Here is a 23,583-nt window from a genome sequence, read left to right on the forward strand (position 1 = left end):
TGGCTTTTGGAAAACACCTAAATATTGCCATTCAAGGTTCTACTCTCATTGTGTTGGGGATAGATCACGGCACCAAGGTCGAAACTTTTCATTATATTTATGTGTAAAACCACTGCACGGTGATGTTCGTATGCTTTTCACTTTTTATTGCTTCACGATGCAGAACCCCTTTTAGTAAACAAAACTTCCAATAATGAGTAGACCGTATCTCATCAACAAAAAATTAGCCAACTTTAAAAAACTTATTGTAAATATGTTCCAACTCGGCGAAAAGTGGAAATGAAGGATAAAACAGCAGTCAAATGATCACAGTCACACCCGGCAGGCACCTTTTCGTCATTTTGTACATCCACTTAGCGCGATAGCACGAAAAATAATCATCGAAATCACTTTTCCCTGAATTGGGTACGACACGTGTGTTGTTAGACTTTTCGATTGTATTATTGGGCGGAAAATAAGTACACTAGAAGCTGAATCACGTTTGGTGGTTGATTTATTGAATCAATACCGTACTCTATGACGACAATAACATCCAGTGCAATATCAAATTCAATCGTATGTGGAGGCTAGATTTGGTCTGACCAGTCCTGCGAAAATGTCCACAGAAACAAACACAACATAACTAGAGATGCAAGATCAGTGCTGGAGCGAATGTTTCTGTCAATCCCAACAGGGAGCATTTCAATCCGATCCGACACATGTGAATAGATTCTGATCCCAGTAGAAAATTGTTTAAACTTGTCGTGTCACTCATTCGAAATCAACAATCTATTTTTTGGCTGCGCCAACCTTTGATCGGCAATATGGTTTGCAACGTCTATTACATATGAGGAAGCTCATTTCACCAACCAAAAATTGCTGAGCGGTAGAGACAGTCATTCGACCCCGGACAATTGCGGTCATCATGGTTTTCCGTAGGGATCTGTCAGTTTTCTCGACACGGTCCCATATAATAGCTAAATAATACTTTGCAAAAAGCCAAAAACTGGCTGGCCTCAAGATATTGAGCTCGTCATGATTTTTCAGTCGGGACCTGTTATGGCCTTATCACACTGGTCACCAATGGTGGCTTTGCAAAGCCACCGAACTGTCAAAATTTAGTTTTGGCATCCAGTTTGACACAATGGTGCCTCTTGGTAGTGTGATAAGGCAGGCCACCTGGGAGTGGGAGTTTATATAATTCACTTTTGGTTCATGCGGTTTTCGGCAGTTTAAGATTAAAATACCGAAATTTTATAATCTTATTATGCTTATAATTGATTATTAATAAAATTAAAAAACATGAATCACTTTCAAATCAAGCTTAATATGCCAGATACAGCAAACTCCACACAATGACAGCTCGGTGATACGGGTAAGCCCATTCACCAACGGACCCCCAGCCACTCCAATGTCATTCGTTTTCGATGGTCGTTTGACAATCCAGTGCTTTTTCCATGCCACCATTGGTGACCAGTGTGATAAGGCCATTAGTTTCTCGAAGATGTCCCATACTCGCGGTCCACACTACAGCGCGACGTCGCCTGACACGCTTTCCACGCTTTCCAGACTGCACCGTCGCATAACGCGACGTCGCCTGACAGGCGCTGAACTCCATGCAAAAAAACCTAGCGCGATTCGCGCGACATCGCGCAAGGTTTTTTTTATATGGAGTTCAGCTCCTGTCAGGCGACGTCGCGCTGTAGTGTGGACCCCGAGTTCCAGACTGCACCGTCGCGTAACGCGACGTCGCCTGACAGGCGCTGAACTCCATGCAAAAAAAAAAACCTAGCGCGATTTGCGCGATATCGCGCAAGGTTTTTTTTATATGGAGTTCCAACTTCAGAAACAGCGAAAAACGCGACGACGCGCTAGCTCTTGTCAAATGTCAATTCGAAACGTAAATAAACCGACAACTGGACAAAACGTAAACAAGCCCAGTTCCAGTTCGGTAGTGAATCAGAGCGGAGGTTAGCAGTGCACAAGTTTCCTGAAAGGGTTAGCGGAAAAGTAAGGTTACGGCACGACCGCGTGGTCACGCCGAGCTGGAGCTCAGGTCAGACAAATCCTAGCTGCCGCACATCTCGTGCTGTTTGAGTCAATCAAGCGGACCACGAGTTCTTGTGTCCTGACAACGGAAGAATTATCTCTCCCGTGGACGGCGGGTGGACATATGGCTTTTATAGCCGGTCCTAAAGGACGAGCCCCTTCATAGGAGTTCGGACAGAGTCGGTACGCCTCTGATTACGAGTAAGGGAACAAACGTTCGACTTAGCGTAGGAGGATATACCCCAACTCGCATAGCGAAAGAAGAAGAAGAAGTAAACAAGCCGAAACACAAACGCGTACAAAACGAGCAATATTCGTCACGAAATATCGAATTTTTCGTTGTACTACTTATTTCTAGCCTTCACAAATGTAATTCAGTTATGAAACTCAGTTTTAATTGAAATTTTTACCAAAGTGTATTCGGGTGCCGAAACGTAAACAAACTGCTCTTCAACAAGTAGGAGATGACGGAGAAATATATACCTCCTACGATGGGGCAAAATATCGTCGATGTTTGTTTTAGGTGGTTTTCTCAGTGAATTTCAAATGTAGAAGCGCCAAACTCACTCAGGGTGCATAAAATACTTAGCTAAACAAATATCATGCATTACTACCACAAAATTCAACAAAAAATGTTAGCCAATTTTGCGCCCCAATGTGATACATATATCCACATACTCCCCTACCTCTGTCGCGCTTGGCTTGCGCGATTGTTCTGCCGAAACTGGGCCACTTTTGAAACGGGACGTCGCGCTGCAGTGTGGACCCCGAGTCAGGCGAAGTCGCGTTACGCGACGGTGCAGTCTGGAAAGCGTGTAATGATTTGCTCTTTTACTGTATCGGAGTTCAAAGGTACAATCCGCCCGGAGGTTAATTTACATCACTAGGCTCGCCAGCGACAGCAATATGATAAAGGTAATTTGAACAAAGCTTTGACCACCTAGGGTCATCCAAGGTTTAGATAACTTTTAAATTTTTCAACCGGTTCTCCCTATCGAGTCCAGAAATGAATGGCATTTTCAAAACGAATATACTTGGCAGTAGCAATATTTGGCGTCAATTCTCCTTTTGTAGAAAAATAAACAGAGTAAACTTTACACAAAAAGTTTATAGATAATAAGTTACGTTTTAAAATAACACAGTACAGCCCTTTTGGAAATAAGGGGCTGCCGCTCCTGACATATTTCCAAGTTCCTCATCAAATATAATAAGACATAATTTATGCTTAGTGTGTAAAGTATCGTAAGCACTTTCTTACACAATATTTACTGTTTATTTCACAAAATGACACAACAAGCTTCGGATCGCTTACCTTTTTAGCCGAGGAAAATCTCAAAGACCGCGTCCACACGGCATCGTAGCGTAGCGATTTTGACACTCCGTCGTAGTGTCAACTATTTTTTATGGCCGTGGCTAAGGCCTCTCGACCAACATTTTCACTACGACGGAGTGTCAAAATCGCTACGCTACTATGCCGTGTGGACGCGGGGAAACAGTTGTAAATTTTCTTGTGCGATAAATTTTAGCTTTCATTAAGTTTAATGTTTTATTATTTGTAAGATACGTTCATACAGTTTTGATACATATTATGTGCTATGCAGATGTTAATGATGGGATGTTCAATACTAACCAACACCAGTGTATCTATTTTTTAATTTTAGTCACCGGCGTTTTGATGTCCATCAGTGTGCACAGTCTGTTGCGGATTTGACGAGCTTCGTCCAACTCGCCGTCCCATTTTTCTTCACTTAGGCAAACGAGTACTTCATCGAGGGTTTCCTCTGGAATGCATGTTTGGTCACCGTAAACCAGAAGAGTTTCATACATCTTCAGCGCAGTTTCGCGTCGTATGTTAACGCACACCATGCCCAGATATACGACCAGCTTGCTGAGAACGCGTTTGCATATTTTCGGTGCAAGCATCAGCGCACAATAGACTGGAATGGAATCGATGTGCTTCTTCGTATGAGTCACTAGATTGTTCACTAGATTAAAAATGGGCTCGGCAAAGTCTAGCATTCCAGCGCCGGCCAGCAAAATTTTCGAGTTGGTAGAAGAGCTGAGCAGTTCCGCAAGGAATTGAAAAGTGGACGATATAAAAAGGGGATCTTTCATAGTTCTCTCCTTTAAGATTTTAAGCACGACTGTACCAAAAGGTTCCACGAACGACTGGTGCGTTTTCAAGTAGTCGTTTAACATTTTCGAGGCACAGGTGTGGAGTGATTCGGTCGGAGCACCAACACTCAGAATTAAGCCGGCGGACACATGTTCAACGTACTCTGGTATGCTTAACAGCTCAATAAATAGTGGAAATGTATGATGCGGAAAGAGCCAGAGCACTTCCGTCGTGTCGCGTGGAAATATCTCTTGCAAACGCTCGCGCGCTTTCAAATGTGGGATCTGTGGCTCGTGGTATATAAGGGCGGTAAACGTTTTCCCTGCAACGGCACGAATTTTGTCGATACGCTCAACCGATTGCTTGGCGATGGCCACCATGGCATTCTGCACATGATGAACCGTCATCAACTCGGCCGGGCACTTGGTTAAGAATGCGTACAGTGCGTTGATACTTGCCTCACGCACCCACGAACCAATATCGCCACGATTGTCCAAGGCATACTCTTCGAGGGCCCTCAGATAACAACCGTAGACGGGACCGCACAGAATCTCGTTCGTTGAAGACGAATGTGTGAATCCAACCGTGTCAACAATGCTCATCAGTGCCCGAATGCAATCCCTACGCATTTCGGAGTGATTGTATCCGACCGCATACATTTCCGGGACGATCGTTTTGATGTCGATCACTTGCACGATTTCACGCAAACGTATCTCGAGGACGAACAATGGTAGCGCACCGAGAGCAGACACAATGCCTTGAGCTTTGTGTTCGATTTGAGTGTCAAGCAGGTCCTTGATGTAATTATCTATCAGGCATCCCAATCGCTCTTCTGGTTCGATACGATAGTACGTTGCGCAGAACTTCGAAAACGCTTGTGTTGCTTGCTCTCGTGTTGACGCTTTCTCATCGATAACACTTTCATCAAGCAAAAGTTGCCAAGATTCTACGAAAGAAGAATTGACAAGCTGGTTAAATTACGTTCTTACCGGTACATTGATTATTCATTGCTTAAACAATACTTACCAACGTACTCACGCTTTGTCAGGGGTAACATAGCTTCGCTGCAGTTACGAATAAAGCTGGCACAGGCGTGCTTCATATAGGTGCCACTCATGCCTTTAAACTGGCCACGTTCTCGATACTTGCCAATCAGCTGACCAGCTAGTTCGCCGATATCCGCACTTATGCAGCTTTCTCGTTTGGCGTCCGCATTGGTGCCAAGAGCGGAAATTTTTTGGAGAGAACTTATCACTTCTCCTAGCGCTAGCACAGCTCCATGGCGTGTGTTCAGTTCTGTTGATTCGGACAGTTGAAAAAGGCGTGGTACGATCGTGTCCCGCATGTGCAGTGGAGCATGTTTAGTGAGATTGCTTAAAGCTAGTGAAGAGAGCTCACGAATGTTGGTATCCCAGTGGTTTATTTTGCGGGTAACTAAATGCTCTAAAAATAAAAATGTACAGTAAAAATGTTTATAGTTAGTATTATTGACAATAATTTGCTTACACTTTAACTTACCAATGAGATTATATTTATATTCTTCAAACTGGGCTATGTATTCGCTTATACTTAAAAATGCATTGCTACGCACTGCCACCGAGAAGAAATCAGCAGTCGTTAGAATACTGATCCCATGCGGAAAGTTCCCTAGCCGACCGACGCTCTCCTGGAAGGCGGCGGACGCTGCCCGACGACAGTTTATCTCCCTATCAAACACGGCCGTCACGAGCAGAGCCGAAGCGATGCGTTCTACGAACGGCTGCAGTACGGAAGGGTGGTAGGCACGGGCAAAAGCCCAACTCATGTAGCAGGCGGCATCACGTATATTCTGTCCTACATTACGATAACCTTGCATTTCATCGTATACTAAGGCCTGCAATAGTAGTGGAACAATCTCAGCAAGTCTGGAGGGAAGCAGCAGGCCACGCTTAGCTAGTTCGGCTAAAGCAAGGCATGCTCCGTGCCAAGCATCATCCTGCTCAAGCGGATTCAACAGTTCGATAACCGATGAAACTACCTCGTCGCCCAGAAGCTTAGGCAAACGGTTGGTAATCCTTCCTATGCCCTTGGCAGATGACCAGCGGACTATTGTCGAGTTCCCCTTCAAGCCCAACAGCAGCCGTTCGATGATTTCTTCGATTTCCCCCGGCACCTCCTCGTCGTCGACGGCGTTTTCCTCGTCGGTACATTCAGGAATCGATTCAGTCTGCTGGACCTCCATCAGTGAGGCTAGTGTGACAGTTTTCTGTACGTTTGCAAGCAGCGAGCGTGCCCCACGTTGATACCGCCATTTGGCCACTTTCGGAGGCAGCAGTACAAGCCCAAGCCGTTGGCATATTTTTATGCATGTTTTGTAAATTTTAAAATTTTTCGATATTGTCTCATAGTCCAGATGAAGAACCCACTCACATAGTCGCTCCACGAACGAAAGCAAATCTTCCCGTTTGCCGTGCTTCAATATGCAAGCGACTGCAGTAAGTGGTCCTATTTTAGCATCCACGCTGTACTCGTCGTTGACTACAATCGCCCAGTCAAAAAATTTCTCGAGACAAACTTTCTTTACGTCGTTTCTAATAAGAAAACGAGCCACCAGGAAAGCGGCCACCGGGGTGCAACTGTCATCCTTAAGGCAATTCACTTGGCAAACGTTGTAGATCCGTTCCATGGTGGTTGGACAACCTTCCTCGGAGGTATCCAGTCGACTTAGATCAAACGGATTCAATACCAGCAGCGACAGCCACAGTATGCCAATATACCTGGTCTCCCAGTTTTGCCAATCCTCCAGATCCTGCTGCTCTACGAGGCTCAGCACAGAAGGTAAATGGCGAACCTCATGGGGCATATTTTTGCCGAAAGCTTTAAATGTGCGCACCTTGCATATTTGATATAGATACTTCGCAGCACGGTGTTTGAGCATCACCTCGACGCCGGCGTCCTGCAGATAGGGGATAATTTTGCTCACTATTTCTTCCAGACTGCGATCGAGCAAGTGCGGTTGCTCCTGGTACTTTGAGAATATTTCAGCATATTCTTCATAGGCATGCTCAAAATCGTCAGCCGAGATCGATAGGTCGTGCAGCTGTTCAATCAGCGCAAAAACTCGCAGTTTATCGTTCTCCTGAAACGCGTCCCACACATTTTGCGGCCCTTCATCAGCTTTGAAGTCTTCGATGGTGGTTTCCATCTTATTAATACTTCTAGTTAATGTTTTAAACACAAAAATCGCGATTTTCCGACCAGATGTGACCGGTCGCTTGTTTTTGTTGTCTTTTGCACTTGCGAAGCTGTTCGGTGATTCACAGTGCTGTCAAGAGTTTTGACATATCGAGAGGAGTTAAACCGAAGGTGAATAAAACAAAGGTTAGTTGTACTCATCTTGGGGAAACCCAACTAGCCTCATTTGGGATTTTACCGAAAGAACAAAACGGGGTAAAAGGTAAATGATGCCGTGGCCGAGATCCTTATCTACCGTTAATACTTTTACAGAATTGTGGTAGAATCTCAAATGTGGTCCCTACTCGCAATAGTCACCATTTTTCCACGTTTGCGCCTGATAGTTATGCAATAGGGGGCACATTAATACAGTTTGAATATTTGAACCGTTGTATTTCCGTTAGAAGCTGCAATGGTTCGAACTACAGTCGGACGTCGATTATCCGGGGCCGGATTAACCGGTGGGCGGATTATCCGGGGGTCTTGCAACTGACAACTGCACAACCGGACTAACATGTTTCCATGAATATTAGGTTGGTTCACAACATTTTGTAGCAATAATGTGTCAAATAAATTTTATCGGATCGAAAATAGCAATAAAAATACCATAGGAAAATAATTCAAACATTTTTTATGATTAATCAACTTACTGGAACTGGTCAAAAGTGAACTAGCCGAGACTCAAACCAGGTATTATAAACGTATTTTAGTATATGTTCGATTATCCGTGGAATTCGGTTATCCGGGGACCTCTCGGTCCCGACACCCCCGGATAATCGACGTTCACCTGTAATTGGTTAAACTAGGCAAGAGGGAAAACATAAACCAATGAGTTTGACTGAAGAAATGAGTTTGAACCGGCGGAGCGTCGGCAGCAAGCGCAACGAACGGACTGCGCTAGGTTCATCAACAAAAGGAGTTTGTTATACATTTGTGGGTAAAATCCCCCCCCCCCCCCCCCCCCCCCCCCCCTTTCCACCCAGCCAAAATCGCTGTCGTAGCAACACCATTTGTAAGCGGATGTACCTAAAAGGTATGCAATTGGTGAAACAAATGCCGTTGTATGAACCGTTTGAATTGAACTCTCGTTAAATTACAGATTATGGTTATACTGGAAAGGATGTACAACATGAACTCCCAACGAGAAATTTTGGCGTTATTTTGGGGTAAAAGAATTCTCTTGAGAACTGATCGCTCTTCTTTTGAGAATTCTTTTACCCCTTCTTTTGCAGCAGATTTCCTATGCAATCTTGGATGTAAAACGACTTCTGAAAAGAAGGGTAAAACAATTCTCTTAATACTTGCGGGACACCGCAAAAGAGAACAGTTTTGACAACGTGACTGTGCAACATGTTTATAACACCTATTTCTGACTATACGCGCATAAAACGTATACCCATTCGTAGTAGATTATATGAGCTGGGTACAGGATATCTTTTCTTTCCCAAAATAATTATTCTCATGCAGTCCAACTCATTGGTTTATGTTATCCATCTTGCCCAGTTTAACCGATTAGTTCAAATCATTACAGCTTCTAACGGAAATTCAACGGTTCAAATATTCAAACATAACTGATGTGTCAACTATTGCATAACATTCAGGCGCAAACATCGAAAAATTAAGACGATCCGGCGACTAGGGGGCCTCATTTGGGATTTTACCCATTTGTGGAATAAGATAAGCGTACCGCTCCTCTAGGTTGCTTGCTTAGCCGAATTTTCATAAACTCATGTAAGTAATAAATAAGGGAGTTCATGTTGTACATCTTGTCTAGTATATTCATAACTTTTAATTTAACAAGACAAAAGTTGGGGTCCGCGACAGCCGAGCGGTAGCGCCGGTTAGAAAATCGGCCCATGAGCGCCGGGGCTCACCACCTCGACGGCGTGGGTTCGAATCCCAACCGAGACTGGACCCTCCCCTGTACGAGAGGACTGACTATCCACGTACAACAGGGAAACAAGTCTCGTAAGCCCTTAACGGGCAGGCATGACCAAGAGGTCGTTATACCAAGAAGAAGAAGAATTTAACGAGGTATTCAATTTATTTATTTATTTATTGGGTCCATCGGACATTATTAGTCTACATGAACACTTATGAACTATATAACAAAACTAGGCAAAACGGGCACGCAGAGAGTTACGGAAAGTTACTTGGGACATTTCAATGCTAAAGAGGTCTGAGTTCTCATTAAAAACTGCGGTCATGGCATTGATTGGTTCTGATTGTCCGAAATTTGTGCGAAAATGCCTTTCCCTTAGAAAATGTCGAGGCCGAAGCATTTTTGATGGCGCCGAAAAATGGATCTTACTCAGTAAGTTAGGCGCATCGATGTGATTATTAATTAGTCCTGCTATGAAGAGGCATTGGGCCGACTTACGGCGTGAAGACAACTGTTGTATGCCGAGCAACAGACACCTGGCATCGTACGAGGGGAGGGTGTCCCCTGCCCTCCAAGGAAGTAGCCTAATGGCATAGCGTGTTGCTTTTCGTTGGATGCTTTCAATCCATTGGGACCAAATGGTGGCAGAGGGACACCATACAACACTAGCGTATTCTAGTACAGGACGCACAATTGAACAATACAAAGCCTTAATATATTAATTAGCTCGAGACCCGCTTATCTTGAAATTCCTTAGTCAAACGAAAAATTAAACCTAATAGCTGATTGCCCTTACTCAAAACATTCTCCATGTGCGGCCTGAAGCTGAGACGCTTGTCAAGTAACACACCAAGATCACAGATTGTTTCCGAGGCAATTCACACAACGGCATTTGTATCACCCATTGCATTCTTCTAGGTACATCCGCTCACAAATGGTGTAGCCGCGACAGTAATTTCAGCTCAGGGCTTCTTTTAGGTTTTTATCAAATTTTTTTACCGACTTGATGTGCCACCCACTGCATTACCTTCATGAGTAGCCGTGGAGGGGGCCTCATTTGGGATTGTACCTGTACAAGCTGATCGTACATTCTAAAACAAGAACGAATAAATATAACAAACTTACAATTTGTTCCTTTGCTTTTATTGACTTCATTACATTGTAGTTGTATCACTTACATGATTTTTATCCATATCTCCGTTTGTCAAAGCATTCCGCCAATGATAATCGAAAATAATTAATTTCAATTAAATTCAATATATACTATTTATATAAATAGCTCTTCTGGTTTACGTGGAACTTTGATTTGTAGGGTAAAAAGCTATTCGTAGCAATTGTTCCTCGCCGTTTGAAACAGTTTTCATGACTGTTCAGTTCATCCTTTCGCCCATGAAGGAGAAACTGCTCAACCATACTGCATCCCGTTTCGGATTCGACTTATGCATTATCCTGTTTCATTATCCAGTTTTCCGAAAAGTTAATACCTTTACAATCGAATTTGGAAGTAAATACATTGCCGCATCGATTGTGATTTGTATAATACCTGCTCTTTTAAGTTTAACTCTGTTGTTGTAGCTTCATCTGCGATATTATTTCATCAATTGCGATATTATTTAAAGCAGAATACCAAGAATGTAAGCTTTTCAAGATAAATGGTCATTGAAAAACTAGCAACTAAGTATTGCTTGCTAACTCAATAGATGATACTCGAACAAGAAGTTAAACAGCAGTGGTGTGATGTAGTGAGATTGTTTTAAATGTATCTTTGATCTTTCTTCTTTTGCTTAATCTCTGTTTTGCTTTTCCTTCTTTTTGGCGTACCGACCATCTTGGTCATGACTGCTCGTTTTGCTCGCTAAACAGGGCTTAGCTCGCTCGCTAAACAGGGTTTGCTAGACTTTTTTCCCTTTTGTACGTGGATAGTCAATCCTCTCGTACGGGGGAGGGTCTGGTCTCGGTTGAGAATCAATCCCACGCCGTCGAGGTGGTGAGCCCCAACGCTCATGGGCCGATTGTCTAACCGGCGCTACCGCATGGCGTATCTTTTTGCTTTTCCTATGATCTTTTTTCTTTTTTTTCCTTACAGTTGGTTCAGTGTTTACAATCGTGATTCGTTTTTCAGTTGCGCGTCTAGAATTATTATTATTTACACTTTTTTCAATCTCCAGAGATGCCGCTTTTAGTGATATAACTATACCTAACATCTTTCGGACGCTATCTAACACCTTGAATAATAAACCTGATGTAGTGTAATGCGACGTGATACCTTTGTCTTTCTTTTAATATTACAATATGTTCAATTGCAATAGCTGACAGTTCTCACTTCTCATTGCAGCTGTGTCCAGGGTTTCTGGTCCGGTCGTGGCTTTCGCCAGGAGACGTGCAGCTTTGCCTGTCAAGTGCCATTAATTTTACAATTGCTCGATTTATTTACAATCATTAGCATCGTAGTCAGCGCAGGGACTGATTGGTCCAAGCAGGCTCCGTCTACACCATTTTCACCTACTACTCCTACTTCACCAACACCTTCTCCCAATGCTGCTTCTGGCACAAGGTATCCGTCATGTTGCTTGAGATGTAGACTGCTGCGGTCCTGCATCACCGATTGGCGCTGCTGGTTTCCATTGGTCTCGGGACCGTGGCCATTTCCATTTGTTTTTATGCAACTGTTACTGTGGTTGTTGTTGCCATGTCCGCCACCATTGGTGACTATGAGGGGTGCACAATTTTTCCTATTCGTCAGCTGAAGAGTTTCTCCATCCAGGGTTTTGTTGAGCGCAAGTCGTTCCTCCATGGAAATGGGCGAGATTTGCGGCTGCAAACTGCCGGGATGATTGATACTGTTTCGGCCATGGCGATGTCTACTACCGTTGAAAGACGTTTGCTGCGTATGTTGCTATAGTAGAACAATAGAAAAATGTTAATGACAATTTTTGGCTCCATCAGAAAAGGTTGGCGCACTTCAAATACACTTAATGGGAGAAAACTGTAAAATAACCTTAAACTTCGCATCTCTTACACTAGCCAAATGGTAATTGCTTCTGGTACTTGGGCTCACGTTCAGTCGCGTAGCCGTATGGCACAGGGATCGATCATCGTAGCCTCCTACTCTGCCACCGTACGCGTGAGAATTTCGCAAACAGCGACATTTTTCCAACGCATTTTTAAACTCTCGACGAAATTTACCTAGAAAATAGAAAAAGATAGATAAGTTTTGTTTGAAAGCCAGCAAAAAAAAGCAAACGAATTTATTAATTATTTATGATTTTTTTTACAATACAATGCTGATCATGTTTCAATTTATTTGATACGTTTTTACCTAAACTGGTAAAAACCAAGTAAATAGATACAAATACACGCTGGCCCCGGTTTTCGTCGTCCTCGGTTTTCGTCGTTTGACAAATCGTTCGACGCTGGTTTATAGTAGCGGGCTTTGTTCTTTACTCATATGATTCAATGCATTTTGTATGACAGAAGATCCGAACAAGGACTCATAAACAAGTGGTACAGGTTTTCTGCTTCAGACTGCTTTGCTCAATCAAAAATATCTTCCAATTGAAGCACTGAATGTATTATTGTAAACCTACACGGCATGGAAACCAAAGAAGATGATTTGATGATTAAATACACAAACTTTGTTATAGTTTGAAGAACACCTTCACATCAACCACTAAAAATTCAGCAAGTCTTGAGTAGGTATTATAAACGTAAGAACTGTAGTCCGCTAGCCTCGGTTTTCGTCGCTGTCAAAGTCCCGGTAGGTGACGAAAACCGGGCCCAGCCTGTATATAATTCACCTAAGGAAACACGAAACACAATGAACCTAGGGAAGGCATGGGGAGCGAAATAAAAATTTTGATTGAAAATTAAACTGGATCCTCCGTTAATAAATTAGATAGCTACATACACCGTTCTGTGTTTAGTAGTTCTGAGAAATGTGGTTTAATGGTTCAGGTTTATAACGATGGAATGGCTCAAGATCTTAAATCAAACATTATACCGTAGATAATGCAGCATTACTTTGGACTGGAGTTAGCTTTTCATGGTCGCGTAGTGCGATGATCTGACCGGCAGCAGCGGCCACTATAAAGCTTTTTAACGATGATTTGTAAGGTCTTGCGTGCCCAAAAAGCAGACTGTCTTGTCAAACAGGATAGCGAATTATCTAACACCCAATAGCTAGTATACCGGTAGCTAAGAATGATCTAAATCTAAACATATAGTAGGTTTATATATCAAGTTGTGGAAGACGGAACTGTAAATAATTCGTAGAGTGCACTGGAAAAAGTAATTTATTTTCCAAAGTTATACTTTTACCTCTTTCTTGTTCCTCTTAAATAATCTAAAAATAGAGTCAAAGTGGTTCAAACACGAACTTAAAGCTTACCACTCATAAAATTGTAGATCACAGGATTGACGGCACTGTTCGCGTAACATAACCAGTGCGAGAATAACGATAAAACTGCCACAATGTCACTTTGTCCAATGTCGACGGTATACCTGAAATAAAAAGATTTAAATCCGCTGATTATAACAACGAAACTGGAGACGAAGACCATCTGAAATTTGTTTGATCATCAAAATAGAGAACAAAGCTCTTTCCAGACTATTCTTTTTGCGTAAGAGCATTATTCCGACCAAGGGGAATGACCGGTCTTGGATAAAATTCGAACCCACGCCATTGGGGTGTCGACCCATCGCTCAAGGGTCGTGTTTTACCATCAATGTTTGCAATATATTTTTTCTAAAATTTAAATTTAGTAATAACCACTATTTGTTCGGAAAATTGGGAGTAAAAACTTAACATAATAAATCTTTTAGATCTGCACGGATAGGACACGCATACTTAAATGTTTGAATAGATTTATGTGTATCCTGTATGTATTTAGTTCATTTTCTGTCGTAAGTTCTATGTTTATGTGTGGCTGCAGAGAACTACGATAACTGCGGATAAGTCCGTTAAATTAATTATATAAAGCATGTATATGATACTTAAAAGATCACGGTATATGCGACTAGCGATTCCGTCACATTTCACTGAATCGAGCAGAACAAATTAAGCGTATCATAACAGGCTAATGTTTACCTTGCAACGTTCAGCATGTGAACCGGAAAGTAGCATCCAGCGAACATGATCACGACGGCTACCAGCATTTTTGCTGCTTTTCGGCGAGCTCGCAGTTGCCCCATGGTGCTCGTATTACCAACACAATTTAGAGTTGTTCTTGTGCTGTGTACTGCGAATGAGAAAGGGAGGTTTTGGGTACAAGCAGGAGTGCATGGCGTTAGCAGTGAAGTGTTCTTGAGGAATGATAAAAAGTTCGACTCAAAGATCTAATTCAATGATTGAAAACACTAAATTTAGAGACATAAGCATGGTTAGCACTAGAATCCAGGTCAAATAGATGCCATTTTTACCGCAACGCAATTTAAGTTATAACATAATAATAATTTCTCAAGAACGGCTAAATATTTTTTAAATAAAACAAGGCTTTTCTCAAAATCCAAAGTTGCATCTGAAACAAAATGTTTTTTTCTGTTCGACCAGTTCCGAGAACAAAATTGACCACCTCTAGAATTCTTTTCTCTCTAAAAGCTAAATTAGTGGTCATTTGGACCGCTAGTTTTACATACAGAAAAAAGTGTGCGTAAAAATCTTATACATTTTGGCAGCTTAAAAATTAAATAATATTTTTTCAATTACTAATAAGGCCACCAAAAAACCTATGGAAAAAGACAATAATATTAACTTTAAGGTCAATGTGTGGCGTCATTTTCATCTTAATAATTTGAAACTAAATTTTATATTATGGTGGATTAATTTTCTAGTGCATTCGGTTTTTTCTTATTACACATTCAAATTTTGAAAACGGATAAGATTAAAAGAATTCAGAGCGGTCATTCGATCTTGTTTTCTCACCACCGTGCTAGCGGAATGATGAAGAAGTAAAACAAATCAAAACGCAAAAAGAAAGAGATCAAATATGCTAAAAGTAGTTGTTTACACATATAAAAAAAAATTAAAAATGAGGAAGTTATAGCGTGTTAAAAGAGCGGTGAAAAAGACCGCTTAAAAGCATATGGGCAAGATTCTAAAGCAATGTATTATAGTGTTAATGACTAGACGAGCTCAATGCATTCCTTTCAATTTAACTTAAGGACAGATATCGGTACGAAACAGTCCTACGATTATTAAAAGAAAGAAAACGGGGAAGGAGCGTTTTTTAGGGCTTTCAACCACACATTTCTATCGCATGATCTTGTTATTGGAACTGCATAGATCTGGACTTGATTGCCATCCGGTAGTCGACGGTGTCATCCTTCGTGAGACTTACTTCCGCATGGTTGATTGCGAGATTCTCGATGGCCCGGAATGGTATCGGAGCGCCAAAGTACGCGAACTATCTGGAAATATGCCACGGTCATAAAGAGCAGTGGGAGCCTGTGCGAAAACCAGAGTAAGAGAAAAAAAACAGAATCAATGAACCATAAGGTGAAACAAAACAGACACGAAACCTAATCTTGACCAAAAGCGGCAAGAAAACTGTACAAAACGTTAAAACGACCTTTGCCAATTACGTACGGTATATTGTCGGGTAAAAAAGGAGTGGACGTAATGTTCATTGGCAGTCTGAGATAGAATATGTTGGCATTTTTCGTGTAGTTTGTCAAAGCAATCGACAGACAACCAACCACACTCGGGAGGGTTTATAGCATTCTGTTTTAGGATCTCAATTGCTCGGTCGTAAAGGTATTTCTAAATTTCAAACGTACAATTTTTTGGAAAATTCCGTTCCACATAATTTCATCAATTAGCATTTTCACCATTCATAAATTTAAGTAAAATATGCATATTCTTCAATCATACCGTAAACATTACCCTTCAAATTTCTACAGAAATAATTTACAACTGATGAAACATTGTTTCATACTCTTCGGGGAATGTTTTCGGTGAACAACCCAAAATAAACAAGAATCTCTCTTCAGAAGGTGACACAAATGGAACACTCAAAGAATCTTTTTTTTCTAGTGTACCATACGAATATCAATGGAATTCATGGATGATGGTTCTTGTGGCGTTAATATTAGCCCAATATCCCCAAGCTGCTGGTGGTATGCTACGAAGACGCAGTAAAGGAAGCTTAGCATGTTCTGTTTACCTCTTCGATGGAACGTAGCGTGTTATGAGACATCTGAAAGAATGCTTTTTCGAACACAAAGACCTAGCTGGGATGTATGTTATGGAACATTCTGTGCGAATCGCACCACAGCTTTTCATCCAAACGTGTGAGAATTAATCGTTTGATACATGCAAGGAGTTATACGGTAGCGTAGGAGATGATTAGAAGTTGACGGTGGGTCTATGAAATACCGATAAAAATCCTGTACCACCAATACCGTTCGTCCGTTCTGTATATGTTTAAATTCATTCTTTCTTACATCTTAGGGGTTTTGTGCTTATCGTTTTCTGGTAAACGACCACTTCCGGTCGGCCTTGCCGGTAACCGATCGCCGAAGTATATGTTGGGGATTATTGCGTGTACCCGGGAAATTGCAAAAGTGTCATGGCCATAGGGATTGTTTTGCTGCCAGAAGGCGACTCTACCGTTCCGTGTTACCGTGGGAGGGAATTATCATTGTTCTACGGTATGGCGCAAAGTTCTGCCCGGTTGTTTTTGTGTTTAGTCGCCAGCAGCAGCCTATGCTGAAAGGTATGGTTTCGAATGGGAGAAAGATATATCTTTCAAGCAATCACACGCCCACCAAACCTTCTGGCAATGGGAGCAAAATAATGTCGCATACAATTGCTAGGACTTGAGGCACAGATGGGGCGATCAGCTTGCAGGGAGGACCGGCTCTAAGCAGATTATGGCAATTCTTTCGCAACAATAGGTTCACACGATTTCCAACCAACCTCATGTCGGCAAACGCGTCAGATTGCGGCCTTTATTGTTGGTTTTTGTTTTTCGATTTGATTTTTCTTTTTTTTTCAATAAATATGGGGTTGACATCGATAGTACGCTAGGACGACTACGTCGTCACAAATACGCTCGATAAATAAAACATCGAACAACTATGTAGAGAACCGCAGCACAGTGCAGTGTTTTAGTATTGGAGAATGTGCTCAAAATGAATTTTAACCTTGGATGAGCTTTGCTTCACAAATTTTCAAAATTGTAAGGGCTTTCAAAAACGTGTCTAGTACTTGTAGTTCCTACGGGTGTAGAAAGAAAGAAGAAGACGGACTAAATAAATTAAGTCAAATAAGTGTGCCAAAAGTGATTAACGAATTTCTTTGGTTAAGCGGAATAAGCGAAAGAAAATAAATTGAATTTCCTAAATACATAAAAATACTTAGTGAGAGTCTAGTTGAGGTGTGAATTTCAAATTTGCATGAACCATACTGCGATGCTTTTCGGACGGCATCATCTTGCACTGCAAGGGGAATATTGTTTTTGCCACCTAAAATAAGAAGAACCCACTTTCTACGGAGTATTTGTCCAAAGCACTTGCCTGGAGAATGTCGTGAATGAATTGATGCTGATACTCACGTGTAGAGCAGAACGAACTTGACAATGTAGAACGTCTTTTCCTTTTCCTTGTCCCACGTTGCCACGCATTGTGTGAAAAGTTTGATGTCGAAACGTAGTTTTTTTCTGCGTGTCGTCAGCACTAGAAATTCGGGCAAGTCTGTTGAACGTAGCAAATCCATGTTGGAACGTATAGGGAGAGTAGAGTTAAGAAAGTACGAGAATAATTAAAATATATTAAACAACTTGGTTTTTATTTTGTTTTCGGCGATTGTAACAACTCAGGTATCTCCATATCCATTTCCTCGTACAATAAGCAAATCAGCATCAAAATATTATTTATGAAAACTTTTTGCTCGAATAACACGTCTGTAGGGACTATATGTTTATGTGTGTGTGTGTGCTTTCTAATAAGGCTTGTTTATTAGTTTCAATCAACATAATGTTATTCTGAAAACCAATTTGGTTTATTCATCTTAACGGCCACTCTTTTCGGGATAACCATTATTTTCCGAAGTTGCTTGAATTGGCGTTATTGTGAATCCAGATCATAACAACACATTTTTCTAAGCTGCGTTCCTAAGTCAGCAAGTTCTTGAAGTCAATTAATTATGTGTTCATCTAATCACATTGTTGCATTGTTAAAGTGTTATTGATGTGCTCGTAGGATTTTATTTGATAACAGCATGGTTTGAAGCGTATTGGTTGTTAGCGACGACAATACGGTCACTAACCACCAGATTTCTTTCTAATTTTTCGGTTGCATTTGTGCAACATAAATATCATTACAATGGAATTGGAAATAGAAATCGTAAATGTTCTATTGTTCAGTCGAGTATGGTCCAATCAAGACACAAGCCTTAAGTTTAGATTACATTACACAAGTAACCATATAAATTTCTTAAGGTAGGATGGAACTTATGAAACCATTGAATCATTCAATCGCACTTAGAATACTAAAATCACCTCGAATCTAACGTTTAAGAAACATTTGGAGTAATCTTACGTAGTCATTATGTGCCGTTGTATAGACATTTAATGTATGGGCTGTAAAACTAATTTAATTAATAAACAATAATATGGTTTTCTCGGAACACACAAACAATTTCAAAAGGTGAAGTGAATTTCAATAGTTTAGTATTTCACAATAACAGAATGATATGGAAAAGTGTGGTTGGTTTATTAGGGTTACACATTTCACATGAAAATAGGTCGGAAAATATAAATTTATTGGTTGTCTACCCGTTTTGTTTTGGAACTATTGTTAAGACTCCGTAAGGGTGAGGATAACATTTTTGCCAGTCAATTCGATAAAGTGAATTGAGTTTCATTGAAAGCTTCAATACTCATCATTCTAGATCAATACCATTTGTTACACATAAAAAACAAGTTAGTTTTATGGAACCTGTTTCATATTCTACATTTTGTTGTGAATTACAAATATGTATGCCCTTTTGAATTGGATTCGTTATTCGTCATAAACACGTGTTGGGAATAGTAAAAATATTTTAAAATTAGAATTATATGTTTCAGTTGGTTACTGCTCGTCGAATGTTTTTCACGAAAAGAAGAAAATAAAAATTAAAATGCACATTTCTGCTAAAATGTTAAAACGAGCAAGCAATGTTGCTTTTGGCGACATTTAACTGTATGGCTACGTTATCAATCGGCTTCCTTTGTTTGAATTAAGATAATCAACACCTCAAAACTGTCAAGTTTGTCACCAAATGAGCTGTTAATTAATCATAAATATTTTGGCTCGTCTCCCGCTGTGCATCGTAGGACACTTGATACCCAAGAGTGATATGGGTAGACATTTGCTCATCGTCGATAGCAGAAATGATAGCTGGGATGCGGTAAACACTGACAACTTACCCGCCAGGAAGCCAATGAGCCAAATGAGGGCAATTGAGCGCCAGGCACGTTCGGGTCTCGGTTTGTAGCGTAGAGGAAAGCATATGGCATACCATCGATCAATGGATATGAACGTCAGAGTTAAAACTGAAACTGTCACCGAGACAGTCTGTGAAGAAAAGAAAACAAAATTGTTTGTATTAATAAAGAGGAAATCAGAAGGTATATTTGAAAATTGTGTAAAATCGAATGGATGGCATAACTCCGCCCCGCAGTTTTTATTAGAGATTTTACAGTTATTGAAAATGTGTCACTAAAGGGTGCAAAACTTGACATATATCTGCCCTTAAATCAAAAATAATTATGAGTGAAAATTGTTGGATTGATTTTCTGGATAAAACCAAACATATTTTTAAAACATCTTATTCATTCTCACAAAATAAATCCAATACATTTTATCAAGCTCCGCAAGTGCCACATCTTTGACTGAAATTGCTAATTTTTATTTGTGCAGGGACGGCAATGATAAGTAATTTGGAAACGAAACTGCGCCATAACACCCGCGGATCAATATCATACCTGTACTGGAATTATTCCTGGTGGTATTTCTTGTTTCAGAATTTATTGCAAGCGCATTGCAATAGCGATGACCTTTATTAACTTTTCAACGTGAATAACAAATTTCCGGTCTATAATTATATATCACCATATATTGAGCTGAGTGCGTATTATGTATGCTAATTTAAGCATATTGTGAAGAATTTAAAACTTTTTACAATCATGTACACTGTGTTTTTGATACTTCATGAATATTATAATTGTGTTGTGATCCGGTTGAATAGGTTGACTCTTTTATCATGATTTAAAAAAATTACTTTCAGTTGTTTTAAATTAATATATTTGATTTTATTTAGTTTACATAAGTAGAAAGGATCATCGATAATTGTAATATTATACGATGATAAATTGAACCGCCCTATCTATTCAGAGATTTCATTTGTGATTGAATAACGTGACTTGTAATGCGGACCAAATCAGATGTAACATTCCAAAATTACATCAATAAAAGACTCTGTATTGGTACAAATCTTTCAACGAAACCTTTTGCAACAAATTCGAAATAGCCACCACCATTGAAGCGCCCAACACGTGAAGCGTTACAAACATTCTCCGTGATTTGAAGTTGACTTTGCAAATAAGCAAGCGTTCAGTCATCTATAGCTATCAGCATAGCGTTTGCATCAAATCGGTATCAAACGAGATAAACTTTCAAAATCCAAAATCTAAAGAAGCTATGATTTTCTTTGCCTTTTACCAACGTTTCTTTGTCAACAAAATTATAAAAGACGCATTTTCGATATTGACAGTTTTTTTCACCTCCAGCCGAATTATGGAGCTAGATCTTTTGCCCAGTTTCAATAAGTCGAATTAAGAAGTTTCATGACTTTGAGTCGATTTTCAACTTGAATGCGCCCTGTAATGCAATAGAGCATGACACGGTTAGAGGATTATTGAAATTTTATCCCCAAGCTAAGGGAGAAGCAGAGAGAGAATTATGGATATTACATTATGGGTCTCTGTCTCTAGAATTTTTAACGTTCAAATTATTATTGAATTTTTAAACCTAAGTTGTATTATTAAGCATACTTCTAAATAAGCTTAAATTAAAAAGTTTATCAAAACTTTTAATTCACGGAATAAAAACAACATGTTAGAAAGTGGATGCCGTAATGAAATTAGCAAGATGCAATATACTACAAACATGTCATTAAAAATTGAAAAAGGTTTTTGATTTGTTTTCCACAGTTTAATTTACTTATAGTTTTTACCTCTCTCTGAATACCTGTAGCTGATTTGCTTATTATTACATTGAATGAAAAGGTAATCAAAGCTCACTGGCAAATCAATTCCAGAAAATTTAGAGCGGCATACTGTAGAACGGGTCACTCTCAATCAACATTAATTTAGGAGATAATCACTTTTGAGAAGATAGCCATAAGCCAAGATAAACTCTATCTTGTGAATAGGTGGAAAGCGAGAGTAAATTTGACAAAGAAAACTAGAGCAACTGACACTGCATCTCACTAGCCAGGCAAGTGAAATAATCCGTTTTACCTCTACGAAAGAAGAGTGCTCCCGTTAAGGAGGACGAAGTGGTTCTCGTAACCTGTTTATTCTTACTAGAGTTCTACTATTCCTGTACCAGCAAACATTAACGTACACGTCGCTAGTGGAACAAACATAAGATAAAGCCATAAAAACTAAAAGCATAAACATTAAGATTAGGTTGAGCGTTTCTCTTGCTCTCCTATTTTTAAGAAACGCAAGATACAGACTGATCAAAAATAATCAAATAAATGTCGCAAATGCTCGATTGTTCTTAAAAGGTCTGCTAGGAGTGTAACTGTTGACAAACTTACAAGTCGAAATAGTTCTTTTATCCTCCGTTTGAAGGTAGCGAAACCAAATGAATGTTAACACTGCAAAAATGGTACAAAGTCAATCTAACTTTAGTTGAAAAATAAGTTTTACAAGAAAATATTTTTTAAGTCTGATTCGAAACATCTGGTGTATTTCAGGTTATCGAGTTGACTTGCAATCATACAATTGAATTTAAGTCAATTCTCTCTTTGTAAGCTTTGGCTATGTGGTATCTATTTAATAATAGTAACTTGTAAGAAAAACGGTTAATTCAAATCTAAGTTCCAACAACGCATAACCATAAGTCAAGTTTTAATAAACTTGATTTATGTTTTGATTGATCAAATTTCATTACATGCTAACAAAAATAAATAGAATAAGCAGCTTACAGTTTAGAGACGACATTTTTTTCAACAAGATAAATTAAATTAACCTCGCGTCATTATACTTACTGTTTTTACACGAAATCGTGTAAATTAAAAACACATTTGGTTAATAAAAGCAAATCACTATTTATGTTCTTTAAGATAATGTAATAAAGTATTCAAAATCTGTATGGCGTAATCCTTAAAGAAACACTTATTATTCTTGCAAAGGGCGAAAAACAAGCAATTTGTATGCATCTTAACATTTGGACCAGTGCGGTTTTCGATCGATAAACCAATATCTACAGCATCTTTATTTATTTGAATTTCTTCCCTTTCGGACGATGGATATTACTTTGTTTACGCAGCAGGGCGTATCAATGGGGTGCTTGTGTGACGGTCAAGTGCCATTAAGGCCAAATTGTTGGCTTATTTCAAACGAATCTGCACGGGTAAGCTACTGTACGTTCCGGGTATGATACTTTTACAGTATCGCAGGTAAAATTACCAGAATGCTGACAAGATAAACTTCAATGAAGACACGTGCAGTCCGTAGGCACTCGCTTACAAACGCCTTAGTCGCTTGCTTTTCAGCTTCGTTTTTGTCGCTTAGGATAAATTGATCCGGCAATTGAAAGCTATTTGTAAAAGTTATTGTGGCCATTTATCAACCCCTGACGCAGCTGTTTAAGGTTTTTTTTAAGATGTACAAATGTTTCCAAGTTTGGCATGACTACGAGGATGACTTTACTGACATGGCATATTGGAAGGAATAGCTCGGTGGCTAACAAAGATCCTATTTTTTGTGATTAGCAATATGTAGCGGTTGTGTGTTCCTTGAAAGCCGTCAACTCCGAAAGACGATTTGTTTTTCAATAAAACTAATCATCTTACGCACATACGTCTGCAAGGTGCAACACATTTTCGTCGGTAATGAAAATAAACAGGTAGCAAAAAATGCAAAAGTTTGTTATAGGATGAAGCGTACTTAAATTGGTAGTTTACTATACAGAACCGCAACTACGTGAGTGTTCTACCCATGATAGAATTACCGCGCTTCAATACTCTTTCCTATGTTTACAGAGCACTTAAGGAATTGAGGATCCCATTATAATTCACAATAACAATCACCCAATCAATGTCTCTTGTTGTACTCAGCAGGCTTGGTTGATG

General features: G+C 40.0%; 2 protein-coding genes across 2 annotated transcripts in view; both read right to left on the reverse strand.

The window, feature by feature from the left end:
• Positions 1–3,559: 3,559 nt before the first annotated feature.
• Positions 3,560–7,328, reverse strand: LOC131283194 (tubulin-specific chaperone D). Its single transcript, XM_058312752.1, has 3 exons — positions 5,663–7,328; positions 5,171–5,587; positions 3,560–5,090 (listed from the first exon to the last, which is right to left on the reverse strand). The coding sequence occupies exons 1-3, from the start codon at positions 7,326–7,328 to the stop codon at positions 3,673–3,675; spliced, it is 3,501 nt and encodes a 1,166-aa protein (XP_058168735.1). The 3' UTR covers positions 3,560–3,672.
• Positions 7,329–11,565: 4,237 nt separating this feature from the next.
• The window catches only part of LOC131293824 (neuropeptide SIFamide receptor-like), a 32,699-nt gene continuing 20,681 nt past the window's right edge, over positions 11,566–23,583 (reverse strand). The window contains exons 3-10 of the mRNA XM_058321877.1: positions 19,646–19,793; positions 17,792–17,930; positions 15,575–15,681; positions 14,326–14,476; positions 13,627–13,739; positions 12,238–12,425; positions 11,746–12,135; positions 11,566–11,631 (exon numbers count right to left, since the gene is read on the reverse strand). Coding sequence (XP_058177860.1) covers positions 11,566–11,631; positions 11,746–12,135; positions 12,238–12,425; positions 13,627–13,739; positions 14,326–14,476; positions 15,575–15,681; positions 17,792–17,930; positions 19,646–19,793 — 1,302 coding nt within the window. The remainder of the gene's footprint in view (positions 11,632–11,745; positions 12,136–12,237; positions 12,426–13,626; positions 13,740–14,325; positions 14,477–15,574; positions 15,682–17,791; positions 17,931–19,645; positions 19,794–23,583) is intronic.

This window comes from Anopheles ziemanni, chromosome 2 (assembly GCF_943734765.1).
Source record: "Anopheles ziemanni chromosome 2, idAnoZiCoDA_A2_x.2, whole genome shotgun sequence".
NCBI classification, from domain to species: Eukaryota; Metazoa; Arthropoda; class Insecta; order Diptera; family Culicidae; genus Anopheles; species Anopheles ziemanni.